This window comes from Dufourea novaeangliae, unplaced genomic scaffold (genome assembly GCF_001272555.1).
Source record: "Dufourea novaeangliae isolate 0120121106 unplaced genomic scaffold, ASM127255v1 scaffold246, whole genome shotgun sequence".
Classification (NCBI taxonomy): Eukaryota; Metazoa; Arthropoda; class Insecta; order Hymenoptera; family Halictidae; genus Dufourea; species Dufourea novaeangliae.
The window spans coordinates 604,674-628,351 of record NW_015374139.1 but is presented as its reverse complement, the minus strand read 5'-3'; the positions used below and the strand labels follow the sequence as shown (position 1 = coordinate 628,351).

General features: G+C 37.8%; 3 protein-coding genes across 9 annotated transcripts; 2 read left to right on the top strand and 1 right to left on the bottom strand.

The window, feature by feature from the left end:
- The first annotated feature begins 47 nt into the window (after positions 1–47).
- LOC107191349 (contactin-1) lies at positions 48–4,040 on the top strand. 3 transcript variants are annotated; one of them, XM_015580370.1, is made up of 6 exons: positions 48–187; positions 1,090–1,308; positions 1,382–1,572; positions 1,656–1,785; positions 1,877–2,017; positions 3,073–4,040. In XM_015580370.1, exons 2-6 carry the CDS (start codon positions 1,140–1,142, stop codon positions 3,234–3,236), a joined length of 795 nt encoding a protein of 264 aa, XP_015435856.1. In that variant the 5' UTR covers positions 48–187; positions 1,090–1,139; the 3' UTR covers positions 3,237–4,040. The 3 variants fall into 3 exon arrangements, with proteins under 3 accessions (XP_015435856.1, XP_015435854.1, XP_015435855.1); XM_015580368.1 differs by having other exon boundaries at positions 48–227; positions 1,018–1,308; XM_015580369.1 differs by having other exon boundaries at positions 48–227; positions 1,018–1,308; positions 3,078–3,162.
- A 4,061-nt stretch (positions 4,041–8,101) lies between these two features.
- Positions 8,102–9,396, bottom strand: LOC107191410 (exosome complex component RRP40). Its single transcript, XM_015580451.1, has 2 exons — positions 8,735–9,396; positions 8,102–8,661 (listed from the first exon to the last, which is right to left on the bottom strand). Exons 1-2 carry the CDS (start codon positions 8,923–8,925, stop codon positions 8,127–8,129), a joined length of 726 nt encoding a protein of 241 aa, XP_015435937.1. The 5' UTR covers positions 8,926–9,396; the 3' UTR covers positions 8,102–8,126.
- A 28-nt stretch (positions 9,397–9,424) lies between these two features.
- On the top strand, positions 9,425–23,036 carry LOC107191409 (serine/arginine repetitive matrix protein 2). 5 transcript variants are annotated; one of them, XM_015580448.1, is made up of 11 exons: positions 9,425–9,571; positions 10,091–10,332; positions 10,625–10,729; positions 15,945–16,223; positions 18,233–18,358; positions 18,437–18,515; positions 19,217–19,272; positions 19,341–21,287; positions 21,411–21,581; positions 21,845–21,876; positions 22,819–22,853. In XM_015580448.1, exons 2-10 carry the CDS (start codon positions 10,103–10,105, stop codon positions 21,873–21,875), a joined length of 3,024 nt encoding a protein of 1,007 aa, XP_015435934.1. In that variant the 5' UTR covers positions 9,425–9,571; positions 10,091–10,102; the 3' UTR covers position 21,876; positions 22,819–22,853. The 5 variants fall into 5 exon arrangements, with proteins under 5 accessions (XP_015435934.1, XP_015435932.1, XP_015435933.1 ...); XM_015580446.1 differs by lacking the exon at positions 21,845–21,876 and having other exon boundaries at positions 22,819–23,036; XM_015580447.1 differs by lacking the exon at positions 22,819–22,853 and having other exon boundaries at positions 21,845–22,117.
- Positions 23,037–23,678: the final 642 nt, after the last annotated feature.

Below are 23,678 nucleotides of genomic sequence, written 5' to 3'. Positions count from 1 at the left end.
CAATAAAATCCAAAGAGCGCCGGACGGGCGGTGTTCCGCGAAGCGTGATGAGTTTGACAGCTCCCGCGTCCCGTGGTTCGTTGGAAGAAAGCGAGAAATAAAATCGATCAGCAAAGATGCGGCTCAGAAGAGATTCTTAACGCGTTTCCGTATGCATCTACGCGAGACCGTCTAATATGGCAGAATGGTTGGGCATAGAATCGTCACGCTGATACTCTTCCTGACAGGTAAGGAACGAACCACCAAGGGACTCTCCGCACGGGGCCGTAAGTGCACCTGCCGATCAATGTGACACTCCATCGTGCGCTTGTATACGTGCACCGTGCAAATCGGGCTAACTGCACGATCGTTACGATTCAGGGTCGAGTTATGCAAATTTCACTGGGTATCTTGTTTTTCTGCACGTCCGCCGACGATCCTGTGCTCTTCGGCGATCCTCGAACAAGCATTCCGCCGAGTCCATTGATCAGCAGCATGACAATTCATTTATTCTGTAATTCGATCTTCAGGTACGCGTTACGCGCATAAGTAGACAGCAAATTAAGTTGTTTACAAGATGTATATTTTTATTTATTGAAAACCGTACGGTGCATTGTAAACACACGATTCGATCGCGATGAGTTACATATCTACGTATCCTACCTGTCATTCAAATCGGTTGTTTTATATATTTTTTTTAACAAAAAAACAATTAATCTACAGATGCATATTTATGCATTGCTTATATAAGTTTTATGTGTGTGTTAGTGTTCTCTTATATCGGGATTTTTTATATGGTTTTTTAAATGGTTGTTTATTACAAGACGACCTTGTATTGGATATTGTTATTAGAGATCGTTGATTTTTTTTAACGAAATGAATTATTTCTATATTGCATATTTTTGTATTTTATATAAGCAATTAATCTTTATTGTTGTTGATTGGAATTTTTAGTTATGTCCCGTTGCATTTTTTTTACAGTTACTGTTGTAATCTTCATGGAATTGTATTAGTCAATGAATTTATTATGATCTTTAGCATGGCAGGAAGCAGTGACTTTGGTGCCAGTGCGTTTTGTCGATGTAGACATTGGTCAGAATTTGACTTTAGCTTGTGCAGAAGAAGATGCACTACCACAGCCAGGCGAATCTGTTGGAGTGATGTGGATAAGGGAGGGACGTGAGGATGGACAAATTGAACGACTAAAGGTTGAGCCTAATGGAGCTCTGGAACTTGTCAATGTTAGTGCAGATGATGCTGGGAACTATTCATGCACCTTAGACGATGATCACGATGCTGTCAAGACTAGAATTAATGTACAAGTTAGAAGTAAGCTATCAAACTTGTAATTATATCTTGAATCTAACTTATATGTTAACATTATTATAATTTTATTTCTCAGCTCCTCCTCCACCTTTACAAAATGTATGGGTAAAACCATCCACAATATTGGCAAATATTCTTTGGGAAGTAGCTGGCACAGGTGGTTATCCTATCATAGATTTCACTGCCGAATATCGTCTTAAACCGAGTATGGGTGAAGAACCAGAAGACTGGAAGCCTATTGTTCCAACACATATTCCTCCAAATTCTGTAAATACTCTGTTTCTAAAATAACATTCACTCTGTATTAGGTTCAAATGAACAGAACTAATAGTAAACTAATGATATTTCAGAGGCAAATTGATGTTTATCACTTGGTGCCAAATACAACATATTCTTTCCGAGTGTGGGCAACAAATCAGCTAGGAAAAGGAGAGATCGTTGAGGTTGAAGGTCATACGCACCACAGTATTGAAGAATTAGGTACACGGATATTGAGCTTAATGATTTCACAGAGTATGACTATGCTTGTACATAATGTATTATTATTATTTATAATTGACAATTATTTCAGAACTTGCAAGACATCTCTTGTCAGGTGTAGAAAATTTTGACACTCGTGTCTGGGTGGCAGCAGTAGGCATAGTTATGGGTACACTTATGATTCTTGGTATAGGTACTTGTTACCTCCTCTATCGTGAGTGCAAAGTACCCTGTAAGCATTTCCTAGTAACTTTATCTAAAAGCTTTTGCTTCTACTCTTTCTCTTTCATGCTATTTATTTCTGCTGATGAAACTCACTTTCTTCCATGCAACTAAATCGACCTGGTAGAATAATGCTACATCATTTAATTTTTGAGAGTGACTACAAAATTCGTAACATACATACTTTATCTAGAGGAGAAGATCCGCAGCAGAAACGATAGCATCACTAACCACTCAACTTATCTATGGCCCTGATCTCTAGCTTTCTTTACATCAGCCACTCTCCTTTCAATCAATTTAGTGCTCTTCTAATACAGTGCCAATTATCTTCCACTGATGTTTCTCTACTGCAAGCGCTCTGCAAATTTTATTAGCATTTAACAAATTTTCTAGTGTTTAACTTTAACAATTTAATAGCATTTTAACAATGTTCTTATGGTACCAGTTTTACAATAACACTTCCTTAACTTTCGCACTGAACACTTTACAACATAAGGCACTAAATTAATCTATTAACATATTTTTACCATTTTCTGTACAGTTTGCCTGTCAGTAGCACCGTTTACACTCCTCATAGGAATGAAACCTAAATCTTATGAATACATTTCATCAGCCACCAAGCTTACTATCAATCTATTTAACAAACCACTCCAATACCCTGTTTGTTACTAATTTTTGTAAAATACCTTATGTATCCGATTATAAGCTTTGGTGGTTTGTATAAAATTTGGTATGCAGAATGATTAGTGTAATGACTAGAGAGTATTATGATAGTGATAGAGCATTATGGCCTAGATAACATTATGTGCTATTAGTAAATCTTTGACTGTACAAAATATAGGACAAAGGTAGCACATACACTTGCTGGGTAAGCAATATATGTTTATTGTCCAGAATGAGTTTTCTTACTAACTTGAAAAATTTGTTTATTAATGTATATACTTGCAAAATTTTCGTATGTGTACAATATGTAACCCAGCAAACTATTGGTAAAGGGAGAGGGTAGAAGCTAATATAACTCGTGGCCTAGACCAATGAAAATTAATCTCCGTTCCAAAATTGCAGCGCAGCTGGAGGAGCAGGAAGTGATTGAGCTTGTTCCCAACATCATTCTGAATCCAGGATTTTTCGACGAAAGAACAGAACACATTCCACAAGACGAAAATTTCAACAACCAAACCACTACGCGTCTGAACAATAACAGCGTTGTGCAACCTAGACGACTATAGTAACTAAATCCTTAGGTTTTTGTGGCTTTTTTTATTAACAAGTGGCTTGAGCACAATTTATATGTGTCACCTTAAATGTAAGTATCATGAGATTTCAAGAAAAAACAAAAAGAAAAAAGAAACAAGGCCTCGAATACCGTGAAACGTTGCCGGCACTCAGAAAACCGGAAACTAAGATCTGTTTGTGTTTGTACTCAGAAAGTTCAGGAACTGAAATCGTATGCTCTGAGTGTTCCAAAGGAAGCTAAATTTTTTCACTTACAATACAATGTAAAGTGTTCAAAGCATATGTAAGACTCTGCTAGGTTTTGTGAAACGGAGTAGCACATTTATAAGGAAGTTTACCAGGATGTTCGAACACAGAAATTCGATATATTATTGCTCACTAATCGAGCTTAAAGTAATGAACTCCTGTAAGCCAAAAAAGAATATTCTTAGTAAGACTGTAATTCTAAGAACAAACAAAACCAAAATTTTTCTGGGGAAACCGAAGTCGCGTGACATTCGTGATAACTGCAAACATGCGTTTATCTTACATTCTGCATGAATGAAACGTCTTTTGTACGCAATTATTTTTAACCGTTATCACCGAGAATAAACGAAATTTTAATGGACACTGTCATGCAGAAAGTAAGATTTTTGTCAACAATACACATCATCCGATTGAATAGATTTCGTCAGGTCCGACAAGAAGGCTTGCTTACTGCCGTTTTAAGGTGTGCAGAAGTCGTTGGTAAAAAAGTTCCTTTTCGTGTCTTTCTAAAGTGTATTGTTTTTTTTTTTATTTATTTATTACTGTAAGAGCGCGCCTGTTTTTAAGGATATTTTAATAATTTTCTTTTCCAAAGAGCTTAACGTCGTTAAAGTCAAATGCACATGTTGTATGTTCTTTCTAGGAAAAATCCTGCGTATCAGAGAATGTGCAATCGTAAATATCATAATACCGTAATTGTAAAGATAATTTCTACTACGTTAACGTTATTTATAGCGGCATTCTATTTCCCATACGTTTAACTTTGCATGTGATCAGTCGAATAATGTCTAACGCTTCAACATGCTTTTGCACTACCTTAATAACAAATGCAATACTGCTAATGAATTATAATAAGCTGTAAAATCAAATTTCATCAAAACAGACTCTTAACAGATAGCACAATTCCATAAACGATAAGTTCCAGTACAGTGTTAGGAAAATGAACGAAAATCCATTAGTCTCCGTGATATTGAGCAAGGAAAAATTCCTGGACACCGTGCGTTTCGGTTGAAAATCATTCCATTCATATTAGCAGTAAATATAGGGCAAAGGTAGAATAAGTTGAAATATTTTGGATATCATCTTTGATAGAATCACGTTTGATAATCGATCATCGAGGCAGGTCTTTTCCAAAATATTCATTTATAATGAAACATATTATCATCCTACTCGAATCATATGAAAGAAAGAAAAAATATGAACTTAGTCAATCAGTGAGGTTGATGGTTTTGATAAGAGTTCTTCCTGTACAAACAAATATACAATTATTTTCCACGATTTACAAGTAGTACCATATCAGAATTTGTCATTTCGTAAAGTTCATTATAAAAGTTATAATAATGAGTGTTAAGTGTTGGAGCTTCTCTTGTTAGAAAACAGTTTTCTTTGATATTCAGTTTTTGAACAATTTGGATGAAGTTTTTTGCAGGAGAAAGCGATAGAACGTATGTTTTTGTATCAATTTTTTTTTTTAAGTTTTCGTTAAAGCACTCTACGCGATGAATACAGAAATGGTTGTGGAAATTGATTCTCGTCTATATTAGTCTTTCATCTGTTACTAGTAAAGCTCATATTATCAGAAACATAATACCTTAACGATTCTACTTAATACAATTATGTAAGTTAAAGTCTTGCTTTTGTCAATACGAGAAAATGACGAAAAGTAATTGGTGCACGCAGGTTGTATAAAAATTGGTTGTGCGTTGTTACATTGAAGCTTTATGATCTGTTCCTCCCTTCGTCGTAATCTTATTAGGGGTGAACAGATTCAGTTCGGCTTCGTACTATGCACTCTGTGTTGTGAATGGTATATATATATATATATATATACGCGCTAATGAAAAATAATTCGATAATAACAATAATGATAATGATATAAATATATATATAAATATATATATTTATATAGCCGAGGCATCATAATATTTTAGCTATAAGCAAAGACAATTTTTTATATAAATAATAATTATGCCGGAACGCAATGATAATATTTATCTACATATTCATATAGATAATTTTGTGCTATGATAACGAGCTTCAAGAGTGATCTAGTAGGTTTGCTCGTTAAGAGTATTTCATGTAGAGAATCATGTTCCTCTTTTTCTTTTAGAGGAGTCGTGTTTTACATACCTTTTTTGACAGTTTTTTATAACACGATTAGTTTATCAAAACTTTGTTCAGTGATATGCTTTTACAAATTCATAACATACATATGATTGTCGCAACCTTTTCCATAAGGGAATTAGCATTGATTTACAGAGTTCAATAATAACAATTACTACATGACACGACACTTCGCATCTCATGCACATTCAACTATGAATATAATCACTTATTTCTGCTGACATGTATAACAATAGGTGTACTGTAAGTTAAATGTTTAACTGTCTCTATCAAAGCTATCTGGTGAAGGCATAGGTTTTACATTTAGTGGCATTAACATGATGCAGCCTGATAAAAGAAGAAGTATAAATGTAACGTGGTATATAAAGTGAGAAATTATTCTTATAACTACCAGCTGCTACAAGAACTAGGAATAAAGCTTAGTCTTCTGTGTTTAGAGGTCTGCCATTGCATACCGTAGAAGATCCGCATATCTACCTATGCAATATAGGATGTTCATAAAATGACTTTTATCATGTTAGAAATACAATCATTAAAGTAATATCATTAAAAGCAAAAGTAAATAATAAGGTAACGATCACGATTTCTTTGAATAAGATGAATAATATTTTTTCAATATCATGAAAAGCATCTTAACTTTTTGTTATTAGGAACTCCAAATTATTATTATAATATTAAAATCAAAAACACATCGCTAAAATTAATTTTGCAATAGAACGTTTTTATCTTTCTATATCAAAAGGTTGTTCTGATGCCCTAACAATGTAACATAGATATATTTTTATGAGGTAGATCGAGATTACATACACTAAAATCTATATCTACAGTGATAATGGCAGATATTTTGCGTTCACGCTATGGCAATACATTGTATAATCAGTCTAATTACCATTTTCAATTTCTTTATAGTTTATTCAAATCTTTCCTTTGCTTGGTTGTGTTTCCTGCATCTACAATCAGACATTTTTAATGGAAAAAAGCTATAAAGCGCAACATGTGCATACCATTTATCATTATAGTCTGTAGTTAATGGTATTGTATTAATATATATGTACTAAGTGAAGCACTATACCATAGAATAGTATAATGGTTGCCGGTAGCACCATAAATCGTCCCTAACATACATATTGCCTGCCTATGACATACCAGAGAAAGAAATCTCAATGTAGTTTTTACAAAAAAAAACGTCAACTCTTTCAGTTTTGCATTTAAGATTTTTATAATAATATGTATTTACAAATAGAAGCAGTTATAAATACTGATATAATTCGAGAATCTTTACTTTTTGTAAAAACTACGTATCTGTTATGTCATTGTTTATTAAAGTAATGATATTAGTTTTTCTATCCATAACTTAAGGGATGGTAAATGATATTTATAATGACAATTAATTACTGGTATTATTCTATGTGTTAATTCTCTATTGCGTTACTGTATTATTTATTATTTGGAGTCCAAAGCGTTTCTGGTAGTTTCTTTAAACAATTAAGTTAATTCTTTGTCTTACAAACAAATCTGAATTTAGGTAGGAAGTGAAATTTGTATATATAATCGCACATTATTGTTTTGTTTCTATATTTTGTATAAATTGTTAAACACGCATGCTTGATTATATTAATTTCCTTTATTTATGCTATATATATACTGTGTCACTTTATTGTTATTTAATGTCTAATAATACTCCATATACATACAGAATTGTTCGCGCTAAATCAGTGTTATATTAAATTTAAACTATTGTACGAATTCATTCTATAGCCATTGTACATGGTTGTAATGTTTAGAACGGTATTTTCCTGATATGTTCACAGTTTGTTTTACAAACTATATACAATGCACATTCCATCACGTACAAATCCTGTATTAAAAAAGAGAAAAAAAAATATGAAAAAATGTAATGTGCTTGATTTAAGAGTTGTTTAAATATTTTTATGGGAAAAAAATAAAGAAAGTCAAGGTTGTGCTTGAATATCTGATACTATCATTAGTTAGAGTATAGCTTTCACATTACAGGCAAAAGACATTAGTCACATATCAGAAAATATAGCACAAATCATTTTATTCACTTTTACACGTACATCTAGATACTGATAACAACAGTGCTTTACAGGATCTTTAGAAAAATGCTTTATAATGTCATTCTTATAAGAAACATTGTTATTCATTCTAATCATTTATCAATATAATTTACTCATTAAACAATTTGCATTATTAAATTGCTACAAAACAAGAAACACAAGTAGTACGAGAATATATTTCTCAAAATAGAAATTTATTGATTGTTTTCATTGTATTTTTCAGTATACATGACCAGCATACTTAATGATACTATACGTACTACATGTAGTTCGAATTCTACAATTTTATCACGATGGTTGTCACAATGGTTGTCACTATAATCACAATATTTCATATAAGAAATCATACAGATTTATTTATAAAACTCATTAACAATATTGGTACAATAAATAACCCATTCATAACAAAATGGATATTCCTCTTTATTATCATCATCAATTGTCATTACCTGCCTGTGTTAAAAGTAAAGTCTTTTCAATAGCTGAACATAACTTCTTTATTTCATTGGGTGCAGCATATTCTGCAGCTAAAATAGCATTTGCCACTGCTATTGTTTCATGAACAGTCCTCGCCCTCACCCATACTCTACCATTCATTCCGGCAGCTACTTCAAATGCCTGACTATGTGATAGTGTGTTAAACAATGGAGAATTGTGGTTCAATATCTTTCTGATAAGACTCAATGAACATGTAAAAAGCATGCCATTGGAGCTTAAAGCACCTAATTTCTTCTCCTTCCCATGGGAATCCACACACACAAGTTCTGGTTCCATATCTTTGCTTGCGACCAAAAGCTTCGCAAAAACTAGATCACCCACTTGAATGTCAGGACGGTTCTTTTTTGTGGCACCTTCAAATGCTAGGTACGAAAGAGATGCTTGTTCGCTAGCCCCTATATCTACCTTGAAAATATCACTACTCTTTTGTGTAACTATACCCAATACATTTTCTCCACGATTTGGTACATATCTGTAATATATGTTAATTACACATTCTATAATTAAGCTTTAGATGATTTGTAAAGAACTATTGATGCCATTACCGTTTCTGATAACTATCTACATAGTACACAGCGGGATCTGTTTTCTTCAGTATGCCCGCTTTATACGCAAAAACGGTGTCAGCTTCACGACGAAGACCAGGTCCCAAAATTATTGTTTCTTTCTTATTAATCGTTGCAATATCCCTCACAACATCGCCAGGCATTACTACATCTCCTACATTAACTTCCATTGTATCACAAAGGTAAGTAACTTTTTCCGTGTGTTTATAAACATCTAACCATTCATTGAGTTAAACCTACACCACCATGTATCCACATACAAATTCAACTAAAGCGACTAAAGCCTAAATCTTATAAACATGATTTTTTGGTTACATTATACGACACCACGTGCGTTTCCCCGTGACAAGTTCAGTGCGTTTTATGTTTTCTGCTAGCGTCTCGCGCGTTACTTCGAAGATTATATGCGATTGCGCAGTACTATTTACACAAATTGATGCAATCAATGGTGTAATCTTTGGTTAATAAAATTTTTATTTTAAGTACGCCAGAAATAAAGTGACATTTATTTTTCGCATTGGCGGTATCGTGTATCGGTTATTTTACGTGTTTAAAATGTTTAGAGATGATATAAAACGAGTATCATACGCACTAATTATGGAACGCATTATTTAATCCTCATCCTACGCTTATGTGAAAGAGTGGCGCCACCATACGATACATCGCGAGGGCTGCCGCGTGAAACGGTAACACCACGGAAATCGCGGTCCTCCTTGTATTTTTTTTCACCGATCAATTTCATTCGGGGATAAGTTAGTCGATCAACAGTCCCGTGGATGACACAACAAGATTGCCCGGGGTGACACCGATGCAAAGGTAAATGCTACACATTTACGTGAAATTGATGGACGCGAAATTTGCGCAGCACTCGCCGGATCGATAATTGATTTGTGTGTATTCTATTCTAACCTACCTTCCCGCTCCCTCCTAAGTTATTAGTTCAATCACGTCACATTGTCGATCGATTCGCTGTAATTTAGGTAAGACTTTACGTTGAGCACCAGGTGAGAGTCTATTAATTTAATCTTTGAGCGCGGCAAAGACGATGTTTAGTCAAGTTTTTGAACGTACCCGCAACGGCTGTTGTTCACTTTCTGTCATTCATTGTTGAGGTACTTGTTCACTCGTGTTGCTTATAGAAACCTCTGATTGTTGTTTTTGTACGATTGTATCGAGAGTATATATTAAGTCGTTTCATCCTTGAAGTTACCTTTGTTTATGAACCTTTGATTGTGAGCAAAAGATAGTTTGTATGTTGGCTTAATAGGCACTCTAAACTCAGTTGAAGTACTGTTTTAAGTATCACACTTATGAGATTCTATTTTGGTTTTGCAGGTGTAATACAAGATGTATAATGGAATTGGATTACAGACACCACGTGGTTCTGGAACAAACGGACATGTCCAAAGAAATTGGGCAATTGTACGCAAAACTAAAGAGAAAGTTACCTATAAAACCGATGAAGGAAAATTAGATCAGCTTAATAAACAACCTAATAAGGAGATTCTCGATCATGTTAGAAAAAGAAAAGTTGAAGTTAAATGTGCCGAGTTTGCTGACATACTGGAGGAACAAGGGTAAGCCGATTAACTAAGAAGGACTTATAATTATAAAATAATCTTATTAAATATATACAATAATAATTTTTCATGAATTGTATATATATATATGTACATATGTACAGAAAATATGAAGCTTTATTGATTCCTTGAACCCAATACCAAATGAGATTTTAAACATCAATTGGATTTAGCTTACCATTGGCTTCAATGTATTCCTCCTACACAGTATATTGCTTGCATAGTTCACAGACTATAGTACAATAAACAGTAGAGTAACTATTTACCTGAATTTTTTTTTATTTTATAGTTTTACAACCGAGGAAGTGAAAACGAAAGTAGAATCATACAGATCCATGTTAATGGGAAGTGATGCCAAGCCAGCAGTACCCCGAGATGAATTTGGTCGTGTAAAGTAAGTACATTCCTTCCTTATTTATTTTTCTTTCCTTTTCTAATGTTAGAAATTTTACTAAAAAAAAATATCCAATTAAAATGCATGTATGTACAGAAATGAATACATAAATATTACATTCTGTATTATACAATTACATTGCTTGTATAAGTGAAAGACAGTACATAGATAGAGAAGTATTTTTGGCCACTCCTATAGTAATCCAGCATAGTATCTATATATAGTACCTAGATGATAGACGACCAGTATCTATATCTTGTGTGCTCTCAAGCTATCCCTTTGAAAGACTGTTATGATCTTACATGAAAGAGAAAATTCAAATATTTCCTCACTGTCGAAGGGACTAAAAGAACGAGAAGCTCTCAACCCTCAGTTTCTTAACATTATTAAAAAAAATATGTATTTAGTATTTTAAGAATTAATTTAAGGTTCCAAAGGATTCAAAGTATAACACTGCAACCCCAAAAGAAACATCTATCCAACCATACAAGCCAAGCTACCTTTAAAAATTGACCCTGCACGAAGGTACCTGGAGAATATTTAAAAATTGAAAAAAAAAAAACAATTACAAATTAAACTTGCTGTTGGAGAATACAAGGAATATGGAGTATACATTCAGAAACACTCTAAATTCATTCCAAACAACAGGCACCCGAGGATACCTCAAAGAATCTCGATAACTTCGAAGGAAAAGTACAGAATTAGTAGCTGTTCGATGCTCGGAGGTTCGAATATGCTGTTATTCGGTGTGGTAAGGTCGGCTAAACGTAATCTTGAGGCATCCGCTACCCCTCGTGAAAACGCAGCTTCCCGGTAAGCCCAATATTATTGGAGGGTGGAGACGGTCGCATTCTCGGGCTGGCTTTCAGGGGGTGTTACGCTGCCGATATCGACGTTCCCCATAGCGCCGGCGCCACCCACGAAAAGGGAGGTGATCCAGGAGTTGGGGGACGGGGGTTTGTACGGGAAGAGAAACAGAGACGCGCGAGGGGAACGATAGGGAGAGGGGGGTGAGTTTGTTCCAGCATCTCACTCGACTTTTCCGCCTCAGTGCGAGGATGGACCGGCGTTGCGACGCTGCGCGTCGTCGGGTGCACGGATCCTACGGGAATAATCCCTCGAATTCTCGTTGACGGGAGATCGAACCGTGCCAAAAAAAAAAGAAGGGAACATGTAACCGGTTTCGTGATACGCTCGAACAACAAAATCACAAAAAGTCTTCCATTAGCGCGTAGTCCAACATTAGAATCTTTAAGTAATTTCTAAGTGCTAAGCAACGTCGCGGTTAAGTGTAGCTCTAAGGTACCTTAAGAAAAGAACCTCGACCAGAATTCACGCATCTCTACACAGACGGCACGTACAAATCTGAACGTAAAGATCGGTATAAAAAGGGGAGAAGATTGCAGTTTCGTCCAAGAAAACGATCCAAGAGAGGAATTCTGCGTGACTCCACGAGGGAACGAAGTTTGCTACACCGAAGATATATCCTCCCCCCTCGCTGGAGAGGCCACGTGGATCGATCAAGAGGGATCGACGGATTCGTAAGAGATCAAATTTCTTTTCTATGATAAATCCATGTGTCTTCAAATCGCGACATCAGTCGACGATGTAATATTAAGGTAAAGATATCGTTGCTTCGTATACACGGGAATGAAACCACGACGATTAGTGTGCCTGATCTGAAGTCTTCCTTAGTCACGATAAGCTAGAATTAAGACCGAAAAGTCTTCCTATATAATTCGTACACACAACGTTAAGGATATATCTATGTATACATACACGGTGGTCGTATAAGTAAGAAATATAACTAACAAGATTTATCGTGTGTCTCCGTTGACGGAGCCGACGATTTCCAGCGGGGACGCGAGAAGAAACGTGACGATCCAAGAGGGGAAAACCTGTGCTTCAACGTTGATTACTTTCGGAAGGAACAATCGATCCCGTTTTACTTTCCGTCTACCTGAGGGGACAAGCACACGTCAAAGCTGACATTTTCATCATCTCCGCGCCGGATGATTGTTCCCGCGTTGGGATAGCAGACATTCTGAATACAACGGGGGCCGCCTGGCCGTAATCGCAGGGAGGAAGCCATTACCTTCGCCTCGAGTCTCGCCCCCACTCTCCCCTTCTTTCCATCCTCCTAAACTATCAAAGCCGCCCTCGAGAAGGGATTAAGCCACGTCGGAACTACTTGCATACCCAGCGACCGGCAGAGCTCCTTAGCGTAAATTAGCGGCCGATCGCGCTTAATGCTTCCCTAATTACTGAGCCCCGTTAATTATTCAGGAGCGTTGATTGTCACTCAGGGCCAACCCCTCTGCTCCCGCGGCAAATTGAACTGTAATGAAATATTTTTTTGGACAACCATACTGGGTAACCAACAAATACCATACTTCAGAGAACAAAGAAGAAACATTACGTTAGATCGTGAGGAACGAGGAATTGGAATATTGAAATTTAAGGAAGATCGAGAATTTCGATAGAGGGAACATAGAAATCTTAAGGCAATTTTCAACTGAAAAGAGATCTTTTGGGGAGATTTGGTTGCTATTTTTTTTTTCAACCAAACTTGTACTCCAGGAAAAGATTGAAGAATATTTTTAAACCGGAAGCTTCGGAAGAATAATTTGTTCGCTTGTAATCGAAAAGAATTCACGGAGATTCGGTTACTGTTGTTTGGATCGAAGTTCTGTCAGACGGAGGATCGGTTTTTGTGACTGGAAATCGAGGATTGAAGTGAATGACCATGTCTATGACGGTATCATCTCCGTTGAAACCGGCGCGTGGACGCGGCCCGGCCGATGGCCGCGCCTTCTTCGAGACCCTGTGGCGGGGTAATTTCTTCTTGGATCGGCAGAAGGTGATGAAACGGTCCCGGAAACGTAAACTCCACGCGGCGAACGGAAAGAAGCGTGCACAGTTGCAAATGCGACAGCACTGTTGCTGCTGCCAGCGTATACAGCTTCATCTCCTTGCCGGACGGCGAAGCAACGTGCGCTCCGTCGTCAGGTGAACCAATAATGATCTTTCGTTTCTTGCTCCAAAGGAGCTGTTTTTGAAATATTTTTAAACCCTAAGAATAGTAAACGATAGATCTTTGGCTGGAATAGAAATTAGATAGATGTTAGAATTATCGTTACAGAACAGAGGCAATTGAATCAGTTCTGCCAACAAAATATGGATTACCTCTACCGTTGTCCACATTAGAAGGGTAACAAGAAGAATAGGATTTCTCCGACCATAGATTATCCTTTTCACTTGTTCCCATCTGGGATATCTGGTACACGGTCAGTGGCACGCGTTTCAAAGTCCATAGCTCCACCGTGTATATTTTTGCAGCATCCCTGCTACAGTTACTTAATGCATGTTCAAAATTAATAAATTTGTCTACTTTTTCCCTCATAATAAGCACTAGGAGGATTATCGTATTTTCTTGTCCTGGTTAAATATCGACTCGAACGCTACAACTCACGGCAGCAACTTTGCCATTCGTAATAAAAGAAAAAAAAACATGTCACCAGTTGTCCTCGAAATTAATAAACGCGAGTATTTCGTTTTCGGCAAAGTATTGAGGGGAAAAATGTCAACAGTTGAACGGCGGTTCAATGTAACGAAACAGGGGTTCAATGGGGATTAAAAAGGCAAACAGTAGTCCTCCTCCGCGTGCTGAACGCCATGGGGTGGTGACTCAACGCTGTTGAACTGCTCCGATTCTCCCCTCCCCGCGAAAGCAAAACATTTCCGCGTAAACAACTGTTACCCTTTAACACGCCATAATCTCGCCAATTAACCGTCGGTTCACCAAGTTCTCTTTTTCCCCAACTAGCTACGAAAAAACGAAGAAGGGTGAGACCACGTCAAAAGTAAAGAATATCGTGCACAGTAAATATAAATTATTGAACAGAAATAACTAGAAAAACATACGTTTCCTTTTTTGGTCCATTCTATCAAAATGGAGGCAACGGTAGTAACAGCTTAAGGGGTAGAAACAAAATCACTTAATTATGCGAACGGGACATTCAACAAAAGGGTAATTAACAAATAACCACGAACACGTAGAGTTCCCATCCCCTAAGACGTAGAGAACCATCTAAGTGGAGCTGGGTTAAAAGGTTAAAAAAAATATATTTTCCCAGTCACAGTGGGGTGACTCGCGAGAGAAACAGAAAGAGTGGTTGCATGGCTGCTGAATATAAGCATGTAGCGCGGGCGAGTAGCGCGAAAGGGATACCAGAAAAGAGAACAGCTGGATTGTATTGATCCGCGCGCTCGAGCGTTGGCGTAGGGGTGGCTCGCTCGACCTACCCCCTGCCCCCCTCTTCGGCCACGCTTTTCACTCGCGAGGCAGAAGAAGGGGCCGCCTCACGATTTCTCCATCGGCATAGAGTCCTCTCTCCAGTGTTATGTCACTAGTTTTGCCGCATTGTCCGGACGCCTGAACGTTTGTCGCGAGACACACTGGCCAGCCAGTGGCAGCACCCCTGGGACCAGGCTCTTCGTTAGACGGGGTCGCACGCGCGCGAGCACTTTATGGGAATGTTCTGATACAGATTCGAACAGCCAGTGAGAATATCCGTTCCGTGCGACGACGATGACGGTGAAAATATCAACGCGGTACGATATCTCCCTCGTCTCTGTCCACCCGATCTGGGGGGGGGGGTGGTGGATCGAAAATATTGGAAAATGGGTCATGGTGCGCTCCAACACCCTTCGTGTGTTTATTTTTATCATTTGACATCGACCCGTGTTTTGTTTCTTTAGGGTACGATTGATGAGGGGTTTTTCTAGAAATAGTTTTTGTCATCGTGTGGCATTAGGTGTATTAGTGGAAAAAGATGTGTTAATGATCGTCTTCGAGATCAATCCAGGGATCTACAGTTTGCACCGTTCTTTTTTGCTTTGCGTTTCTACACGGTGTCACTGTATTTGATTTGTAATACGTGGAGGTTTGGACTTTTATGGTGTATCACCGTGTGTGGGTTCGCGTATGGTGAAAAAATCTACGTCCTTGGAGATTGACAAATATTTTTGTTTCATTTTGAAATTCTCACGATACGTGTAGATTCGGACTTCTATGGAATTAACTGGATGACATTTTTTTTTAGGAAGAGGAGCTAATTACTTGGAGATTAACTTGATATTTTCTTTTTTTTAATTCTCTCGAATCGAAGAGTGAATAATGTAATGGATCAATAAGTGCCTTTGCGTCTTCCAGTGTACGCGAAACGCACCAGATCGCCGAGGCGCAGCAAGAAAAAAACGCAAAGCTACGAGAGGCGTTCGGAATATCGGAGTTCTTCGTGGAGGGAAGTAGCCTAGACCCGGAGAGGCACGCGCGCGAAGCCGAGGCGAGAGCCGCTGCTAGCAAAGTGTACGAACTGGTGAGAACACCGAGCCCCGTGCCGGACACAACGACCGTGCCGGAGAAGAAAAAACGTAAACGCTCCGGTAGCACGGGCAAGAAGAAAAAGGGGAAGAAGCACAAGAAGGAAAGGTAAAAGACAACGTAATGGTGCACGGGTCAGTGGAGGCTGGATTCAATGCCGCTGTTGCTGCTTTTTAATTATATTGGACGACGAATATAACGCTGATACAGACTATAGTAGATATATTACTGTATTGTACTATGGTATATTGAATAGTAATGCAAGGTGTAAAGCCGAATGTGTTGTCACAAAATCATCTGTGAAAGCAAAAATAGATCAATGAAACTGAAGTTTTGTGTATAGGGAGGGATTGAATAGCATAGGGGGATGCACTAACTTCTTTTTAAAGTTGAAACCGTTAAGGCCATAAGAAATTTACCATGGTGCCACTAAAGGAATCAAGATTGTGATATAATTTTTCGTATCCGTTTGAATTTTAAAGATACCTAACTGTGGCACATTCAGTTATACACCCTTGTGTACACTGTATACTATAGCGTAGCAGTAGTACTGTGATGTTATACTACAACAGACTATAGTATAGTAGTGTAATAATAGGAACTGACTTCGTGATACTATAGTACAATGTTGTGATGCATATACTGTATAGTTTTTAGTATATTAATTGTATTCATCAGTAATCTTTCAATGGAACAGCGTTGTAAAGATGTGCACAAGAATCCAGGCTCCAAGGCCGAACAAACATGCCCCTGTAGTAGTTCCTTTCCTGCCCCCCCGCCCCCCTCGATTAATTATTCATTTACCGCAAGTCCACACTCGTTCATTTGCTTATTACACACCTCTTGTCAGATACTGACTCATGACTCACCTACTATTTCATGTCCCATACACACCTTTCTCTGTTTCAAACAGAACTGAGGAGGACTGAGTGCCTACCTAGTAGGCTCAGTAGGTAAGTGTGGTCGTCGCGTCTACTTTCCAAAACAAACAAACAAAAAATAACACTCAAAAGCGATATAAAACTCTGTGTACTGAGAAAAAGAGATCAATCGAGTCTGTCCACTGCCTTATGTTTAGGTATTGTCTCTCTCTTAGGCGCCATTAGAGGTAAATGTTTGCTGTACTAGCGATTTATATAAAAATTAGCAAAAAAAGAACGTTACAGTTATCTAAAGTGGATAATACTACTACTATACATTATAATAGGCAAACATTTACTTAATGTACAAGATAAACACGCGGGTTTTTTGAACAATAACATAACAATCTGATGCGTAAATCATGCATTTCTATCTTTGTTGTTGTTATCGATGAAGCTTGTTGTTAATGTCATCTCTCTATTTTTTTCTGACAAGTCCGTCCCTATCGATGGTTATCAAGGTAATGCTAATCCCATATTATATCAATACTCCTCATATTTTGTATACTTGTCTTTTGTGACTATTGAAAGATGTGGTTTTGCATATAGGTCCTAATATCGCGGCCTGGTGGTTGATATGGAAATCTCAGACGACTATGACAAAACCAAATCTTTCAAATCGATAATTATGTAGTCGGTTTGTTAGCTATAGCCCAATATTATTGTGATTTTAACCTGTATACGTATCTTTGTATCTGTATTTTTCATTACTTAAATTCATTTGGAATTGCAGTGAAAGAAAGAGAAAAACTTTTGTTCTTGTTCTGAATATATCGATAAACATTAAAGTGTTCACGCACACACACTGCATTTCCTGTACATATACATGTATGTATAAATTAGTTATCTATTTTTTGAATTACAAAACCTTATCCAGAGACGCTGGTATAGTTCAGTCGAAAAATGTTCCATCAGACTTCACGTTTCTAAATTACTATCGAATGTTTGTTCATTACTTTGATCGAGCTCGTTGAAAGCAGGTAGCTTGTATCATTAGAATAAAGTATTTGTTTCACACACGGATACATTGTACTACAGCTTTCTTTATTGTCAGCACAAGGTATGCACTTGTCGACAGGAAGACGCCCACTGCAAGAATTAAAGAATAAATATCATTTAAAAACAAAAAAAAAGACAAATATAAGTTAATCCAGCACACAGCGAAACACTTAGAATAATGTCAAATGTGTTCCCTAGGTCGGAGTCTCCAAAGGCTAGTAAGAAAAAAGAAAAGTCTAAGAAAAAGAAAAAGGACAAGAAACACAAGAAGAGTGAGGCTAGTTCCTCTGATAGTGAATCCAGCGAGGCTTCGGATGATAGCAGGTAATGGTACATGCAGAATTATAATAATGTGAACATTTGTAAATTCATTTACTAATATAATTGAATCATTTCGTATAGTTCATCAGAAACTGAGTCAAAGAAGAAAAAGAAAAAGAAGAAGAAGAAGTCCAAAGCAGAGGCTAAAGAAAAGCATGAGGTACGAAAAATAATGCAAAGGACTAGCACGTGAAGCAGGAGCATGTGACATCTACTTTGCGTTCATTTTTCCCTTGATTAGTTGTCAGTTATCATTGGAGTTATCAGAAATTTTGTGTTGCTGCCTATCTTTGAATAAGCATGATTCATTGCTTGTTTCTGTAAAGATTTTTATCTGATTTCAAGTTAACAGTCATTATTTCAAAAGTGTAAATCTCAGTATTGTTTGTAATTATCAGCGCCATTTGACAGGATATATTCCCTGAGTGAGTACCAGATATGCCGCTACTCAATGTAATAATAATTTGTGATTTATATTCGTACAAACTTGCGATTGTTGTTGCCTTTCACTCGTTTTGTGTCAAGCACCATCACATTTACGAGATAATAATTAATGGGAGACTGCTTGTTCTCTGACATAGGTGCAATGCGAAGAGATTAGTGCATACAATACTCATATATTAGCTTGTGATTACTATTTTCTTGATTTTATTTTCAATTCTCGATTTAATGCATTTATAAATTACACTTGTATACATTTCAAATTATCTATTTAAATACATTAGAGCGAATGAGCAGACTCCGAAGAATTTTTAAACATTTGCAATATCTTTTTTTTATCCTACTGACAAAACATATGCATGATTGGTGTTCATTACCCAATGTTGTTTAATTTAGTAATCTGTACGGTTCTTTTTTTAGAAGAAAAAAACAGCTATCAAGAGGAAGCATCAGTCATCTGAGAGCTCGTCCGACAGGTACGTTCAAGGATAAACAATTTCAAGGTTCCGTTGAAATGAATACAAATCTAACGTATTATTTTCAGCTCCCCAGAGAGGCCGAAAAAGTCTATGAAACACGATAAAGTCGTAGAAAAGTCAAAGAACGATGAGGTAGAGAACACGGTCAAAGAGTCTCGATCAAACCGTTCTCCAAAGAAGCAAGAAAAGAGTCGAAACGAAACTCCGCCCCCTAAAAAGAAAGATTCTCCCGTTAAGAAGATTGTTCCTGAAAAGAAGGAGAAAACACCAGTACCGCTCAAGAGTCCACCGCCACGGCGTCACAGATCACCGTCAAGGAGCAGAATCGACAGAGGAAGATCTCCAAGAAGATATTCAAGATCCCGGCGAGTCAGTCCCTCGCCAAGAAGAAGAAGAGTGTCGAGATCACCCAGGAGATACACCAGGTACTCGGTGTCCAGGAGCAGAAGTCGATCGAGGTATGATCGTTATGGATCACGACGCAGACCATCGCCACCGCCTAGACGTAGAAGATCCGACTCCAGAAGAAGGTCAAGGTCACCCAGAAGGCAAAGGGACAGGCGAGAAAGATCGAGGGAGCGTCGCAGAAGCCACAGCAAGAGCCGGAGTAGATCCAGACGATCCACCTTGAGCTATTCTCCCGTAAGAAAGAATCCAGAACGGTATAAACACATTCTAGAGGACAAGAAGAAACGAGATCCGAAGAAGAATAATGACAACAAACGAAAGTCTCGATCCAGTTCTAAGACTAGAAAGATAAGGGCGATTATACCAAGGGTCAGGCTACGTTCTTCCAGCGAAGATGAAACTGACATGGCGGATGACGAACCAAAACCGGAAGACGAGGAAAGGATGAAGGAGCTACATACTCTGAAACGATTGCAATGTGGATTAGCAGCTAAGGCTAGGGAAGCCATAGGGAAGAAAGTAATAAGTCCTGTAAAGATAAAGATGGAGAGGAAAGAAGATAGCATACTTGATATTGCTTTACCAAACGATCCGCCGAAAATGATACAAAACATCGTTGTCGGTCCAGTTCAGGAGAGGTCCAAATCAAAGTCACCTATATCGCATCTGCCTGCTGTACAGTCACCAGTATCGAGCAGATCACCTTCACCCGCGTTACCACTGACTCGAGAAGAGGCAGCTATAAAGATACGGTCACCTAGCGAGTCTCCTCCGCTGCTGCAGGCCTTAAATAAGATAAACTCGAGTTCCCCGTGTTTGGCAACTAAGACGAATCATCGTTCCCAGTCTCCGAGCATCCCTAAAAAGAATTCTCCGGTTCTCCTAAGGAAAAATTCATCGGAAAGCAAGTCACCTTCGCATTCACCGACAATTTCTCACAAAGATGTGCCCATAAAGTTACGTTCTCCGAGCGAGTCACCGCCTCCTATACCATGCAACGTGGGCAAATCGAAACGGTCCGCTTCACCGAGCACTTCAAAGAAGGGTTCGCCCGTTTCTAGAAAGCATTCTCCGCGAGACAAGTCCTACTCCAGGTCACGTTCCAGGTCTTACACAAGATCAGTCTCCCCGGAGAAAAGATCGCCCAGATCTCCCAGGTGTCGTTCTTCAAGATCTCCCTCGCGAGACAAGAAGTCACGTTCCCTGTCGAGAGGCAAGAAATCAGTGTCACCTAGACACAGGTCACCCGTGTCCCCGGCAAGATCGAAGAAATCGCCGAAATCTCCCGCAAGAACGAAAAGGGCAACTAGATCGAGATCATCCTCGGGATCGAAACGGTCCGTATCCAGGTCACCGTCGCGTTCCAAGAAGTCTCCTTCTCATTCGCCGGAAAAGTCCAGATCCAGGAGTAGGACCAGATCGTTGTCAAAACGGTCCAGAAGTCGATCTTTGTCCAAGAAATCCCGAAGCAGATCGTTATCGAAGAAATCCAGAAGCCGATCCTTGTCGAAAAAGTCGAGGAGCCGGTCACGGTCGTTGTCCAGGGTGTCCCGGGACAAGGAGAAGAGAAGTCGCAGCAGGAGCAGTTCACGTTCTTCTTTGAGGTAAATGAATGGAAATAATGTTTCATAGTCGATAGTATTTTATTAAAAATGTTGTGTGGTGACGAATGTCACACTGTCCGTGCATAAATTGTCCTAATGTGAATAAAATGTTCTTTCTTTCAGTTCTAGGCACAGTCGTAGAAGCTTCTCTAGTTCATCAAGATCGTCAAGCAGTGTTTCTAGCAGGTCATCCCGGTCAACATCGAGCAGCTCAGCTACCAGCAGGTCTCGATCTCCATCCATACCGCGACGTCATGGTTCGCCCAGTTTCCTAGACAGACGTCGTATCACAAGGTAGGTATCCCGGATTTAGTAGTTTCGTTATCGTAGCAGCCGATTTTTCCAGCACACCATGCCAAATTTTGTAAATCCACTGCATCAGTCGTAGATTCGTTTATCTCTTTCAGTCTATTTTATTTGATTTTTTTTACGTTCTTTTTTTTTGGTATTTTTTATTTCTCATTTATTAATGTGTCCTTCACAAGATCCGGTAAAGACAAATTTATGACATTTGATTTGTATGTTTAATCTAATGACGATTTTATGTTGTCCTACAGGGACAGATCGAGGGACAGGCATAGAAGATAAAGTAACGACTCCGCACAGATGTTTCTATTACTTTCCTACAGTTCACGTAGTAGCCAATACGATGCATATCGAGTTTCGTTTCTTTTCCCTAAGATTATAAATAGCTGATATGTAAGGCGGAGCAGTTTAGCTGCTGATGCGAATATTAGATTATAATGATCAATGAATAAGTGCAAAGGACATTTTCGTTTCATTACGATATCGTCGACCCTGTCATTATATTATAATATTACAACTTTATCAGTCTTAACTTCATATATATATATATACATATATATAGATGTTACAGAAATTTTTATCTGTAAATCATACAAAGTATAATCAGCAATCCCGGTATTACTTCATTTTACAGAGTAAACGTATTTTATCTGTACCGCATCGAGACACGAACGTTATTTCAAGGCAATCGAGTATACTTATGTTTGTATCATTTTTTTTTCTCTTTTTTCCCCGTTTCTTTTTATTTGTATTAAAATGCTTATCGAATTACAAATATTACTAGTAGATGTAGCATGCGTGTATTTCCCTTATAAATTATTGTAAATTAAACGTTTACAGTAGAGATCCTCTTTTATTTTATGTCAGTCACAAATAAAAATGTATTTACGCTACCAAGCAAGCCTGTTTCTTTAGTTCGACGTTTCTTTTTTCTTTTTTTTTTTTGTTGTGATTTGCGAATCGTTTCTTACCCACTGACTTCCACGATCAACAAGGTAAGTGACACATTTTTATTTTGCATGTTGGTTTCTGTTTTATAGCATGGTTTATTTTGCACGCTTCTCAGCCGATGTTACTATATCAGTAACGATAGTTATTAACAATGGTAATACTTTCAAGTCCGTGAGTTTAACAGAACTGTGACGAGTGTACTTTTGACACAAATATGATTTCTAACGAATACACATTTTGGGTTATCAAAAATATTGACGTCGCTTAATTTTAGTGCCAGGAAGCGACCAATTCCGTATCATCGACCTACTCCAACACCACCTTCTTCACCGAGTAGCTCAGATAGCAGCAGACATAGTAATTGGTCAAGTCCAAGTCATCGATCAAGTTGTTCCCCAAGTCGGAGTCCATCGTACACGCGTTGAAAGCGAGCCAGCGGATCCCCTTAAAAGACCATTCAACGTTCCTCTTTGTGCGTCAGATTTGGAATGGTGCGGATCACCAAAATTCTCTCCGATGCTTTTTCTAACAATTGTGCACGACACGTATCGTGTTTCGTAATGTTGAACAATCCCTCGACGCAACAAGGGTAAATTTTTAATTATTTTCCCTGCAGTAGAAAGCATGTTTCAAGGATGCAAGGAAAAAAGCCATTCTAAGTTTGGTGCATGATCTTTTAAGTCTGTATAAAATCTTAATATGCATTTACACCTCTGATCTCATGACTTAATACTCATCGATGGTGATTCACCATAACACCATTAATTTCAGTATTAGTACATGTATCGTTCGAAATAGTTGTTTTTTTTGCTTGTCGAGTAACGCCATCATGATTTCCTTAATTCTTATTTCGATTAGGTAATAAGAGAATGGTGTTTTACAATTCATTGTTAGGAATTTACCAGGCAACAAGAAATGTAAGCGTCAGTTCTAGTCAATTGCTTGTTCTTTGATTTTATGAATTTGATTAGGATTTCAAAGATGTATGTGCAAGAGAAACCAAAAGACATGTTTTAGTAATAACCGTAACGTCTCAGTGATATTTTTTAATACGGTCGTTTTTAAAAAGTGATATTATTACACACGGTTTTATGTTGTCTCACAACCATTGAGAATTTTAAGTCTCCGTGTGAA

Coding starts and splice junctions, on each gene's coding strand:
- LOC107191409 (XM_015580446.1), top strand. CDS start 10,103: ATGTATAATGGAATTGGATTACAGACACCACGTGGTTCTGGAACAAAC. Junction 18,516..19,216: donor AGGCTAAAGAAAAGCATGAG/GTACGAAAAATA, acceptor TTCTTTTTTTAG/AAGAAAAAAACAGCTATCAA. Junction 21,582..22,818: donor GACAGACGTCGTATCACAAG/GTAGGTATCCCG, acceptor GCTTAATTTTAG/TGCCAGGAAGCGACCAATTC.
- LOC107191410 (XM_015580451.1), bottom strand. CDS start 8,925: ATGGAAGTTAATGTAGGAGATGTAGTAATGCCTGGCGATGTTGTGAGG. Junction 8,662..8,734: donor GTAGATAGTTATCAGAAACG/GTAATGGCATCA, acceptor CATATATTACAG/ATATGTACCAAATCGTGGAG.
- LOC107191349 (XM_015580368.1), top strand. CDS start 185: ATGGTTGGGCATAGAATCGTCACGCTGATACTCTTCCTGACAG. Junction 1,309..1,381: donor AATTAATGTACAAGTTAGAA/GTAAGCTATCAA, acceptor TTTATTTCTCAG/CTCCTCCTCCACCTTTACAA. Junction 1,786..1,876: donor CCACAGTATTGAAGAATTAG/GTACACGGATAT, acceptor CAATTATTTCAG/AACTTGCAAGACATCTCTTG.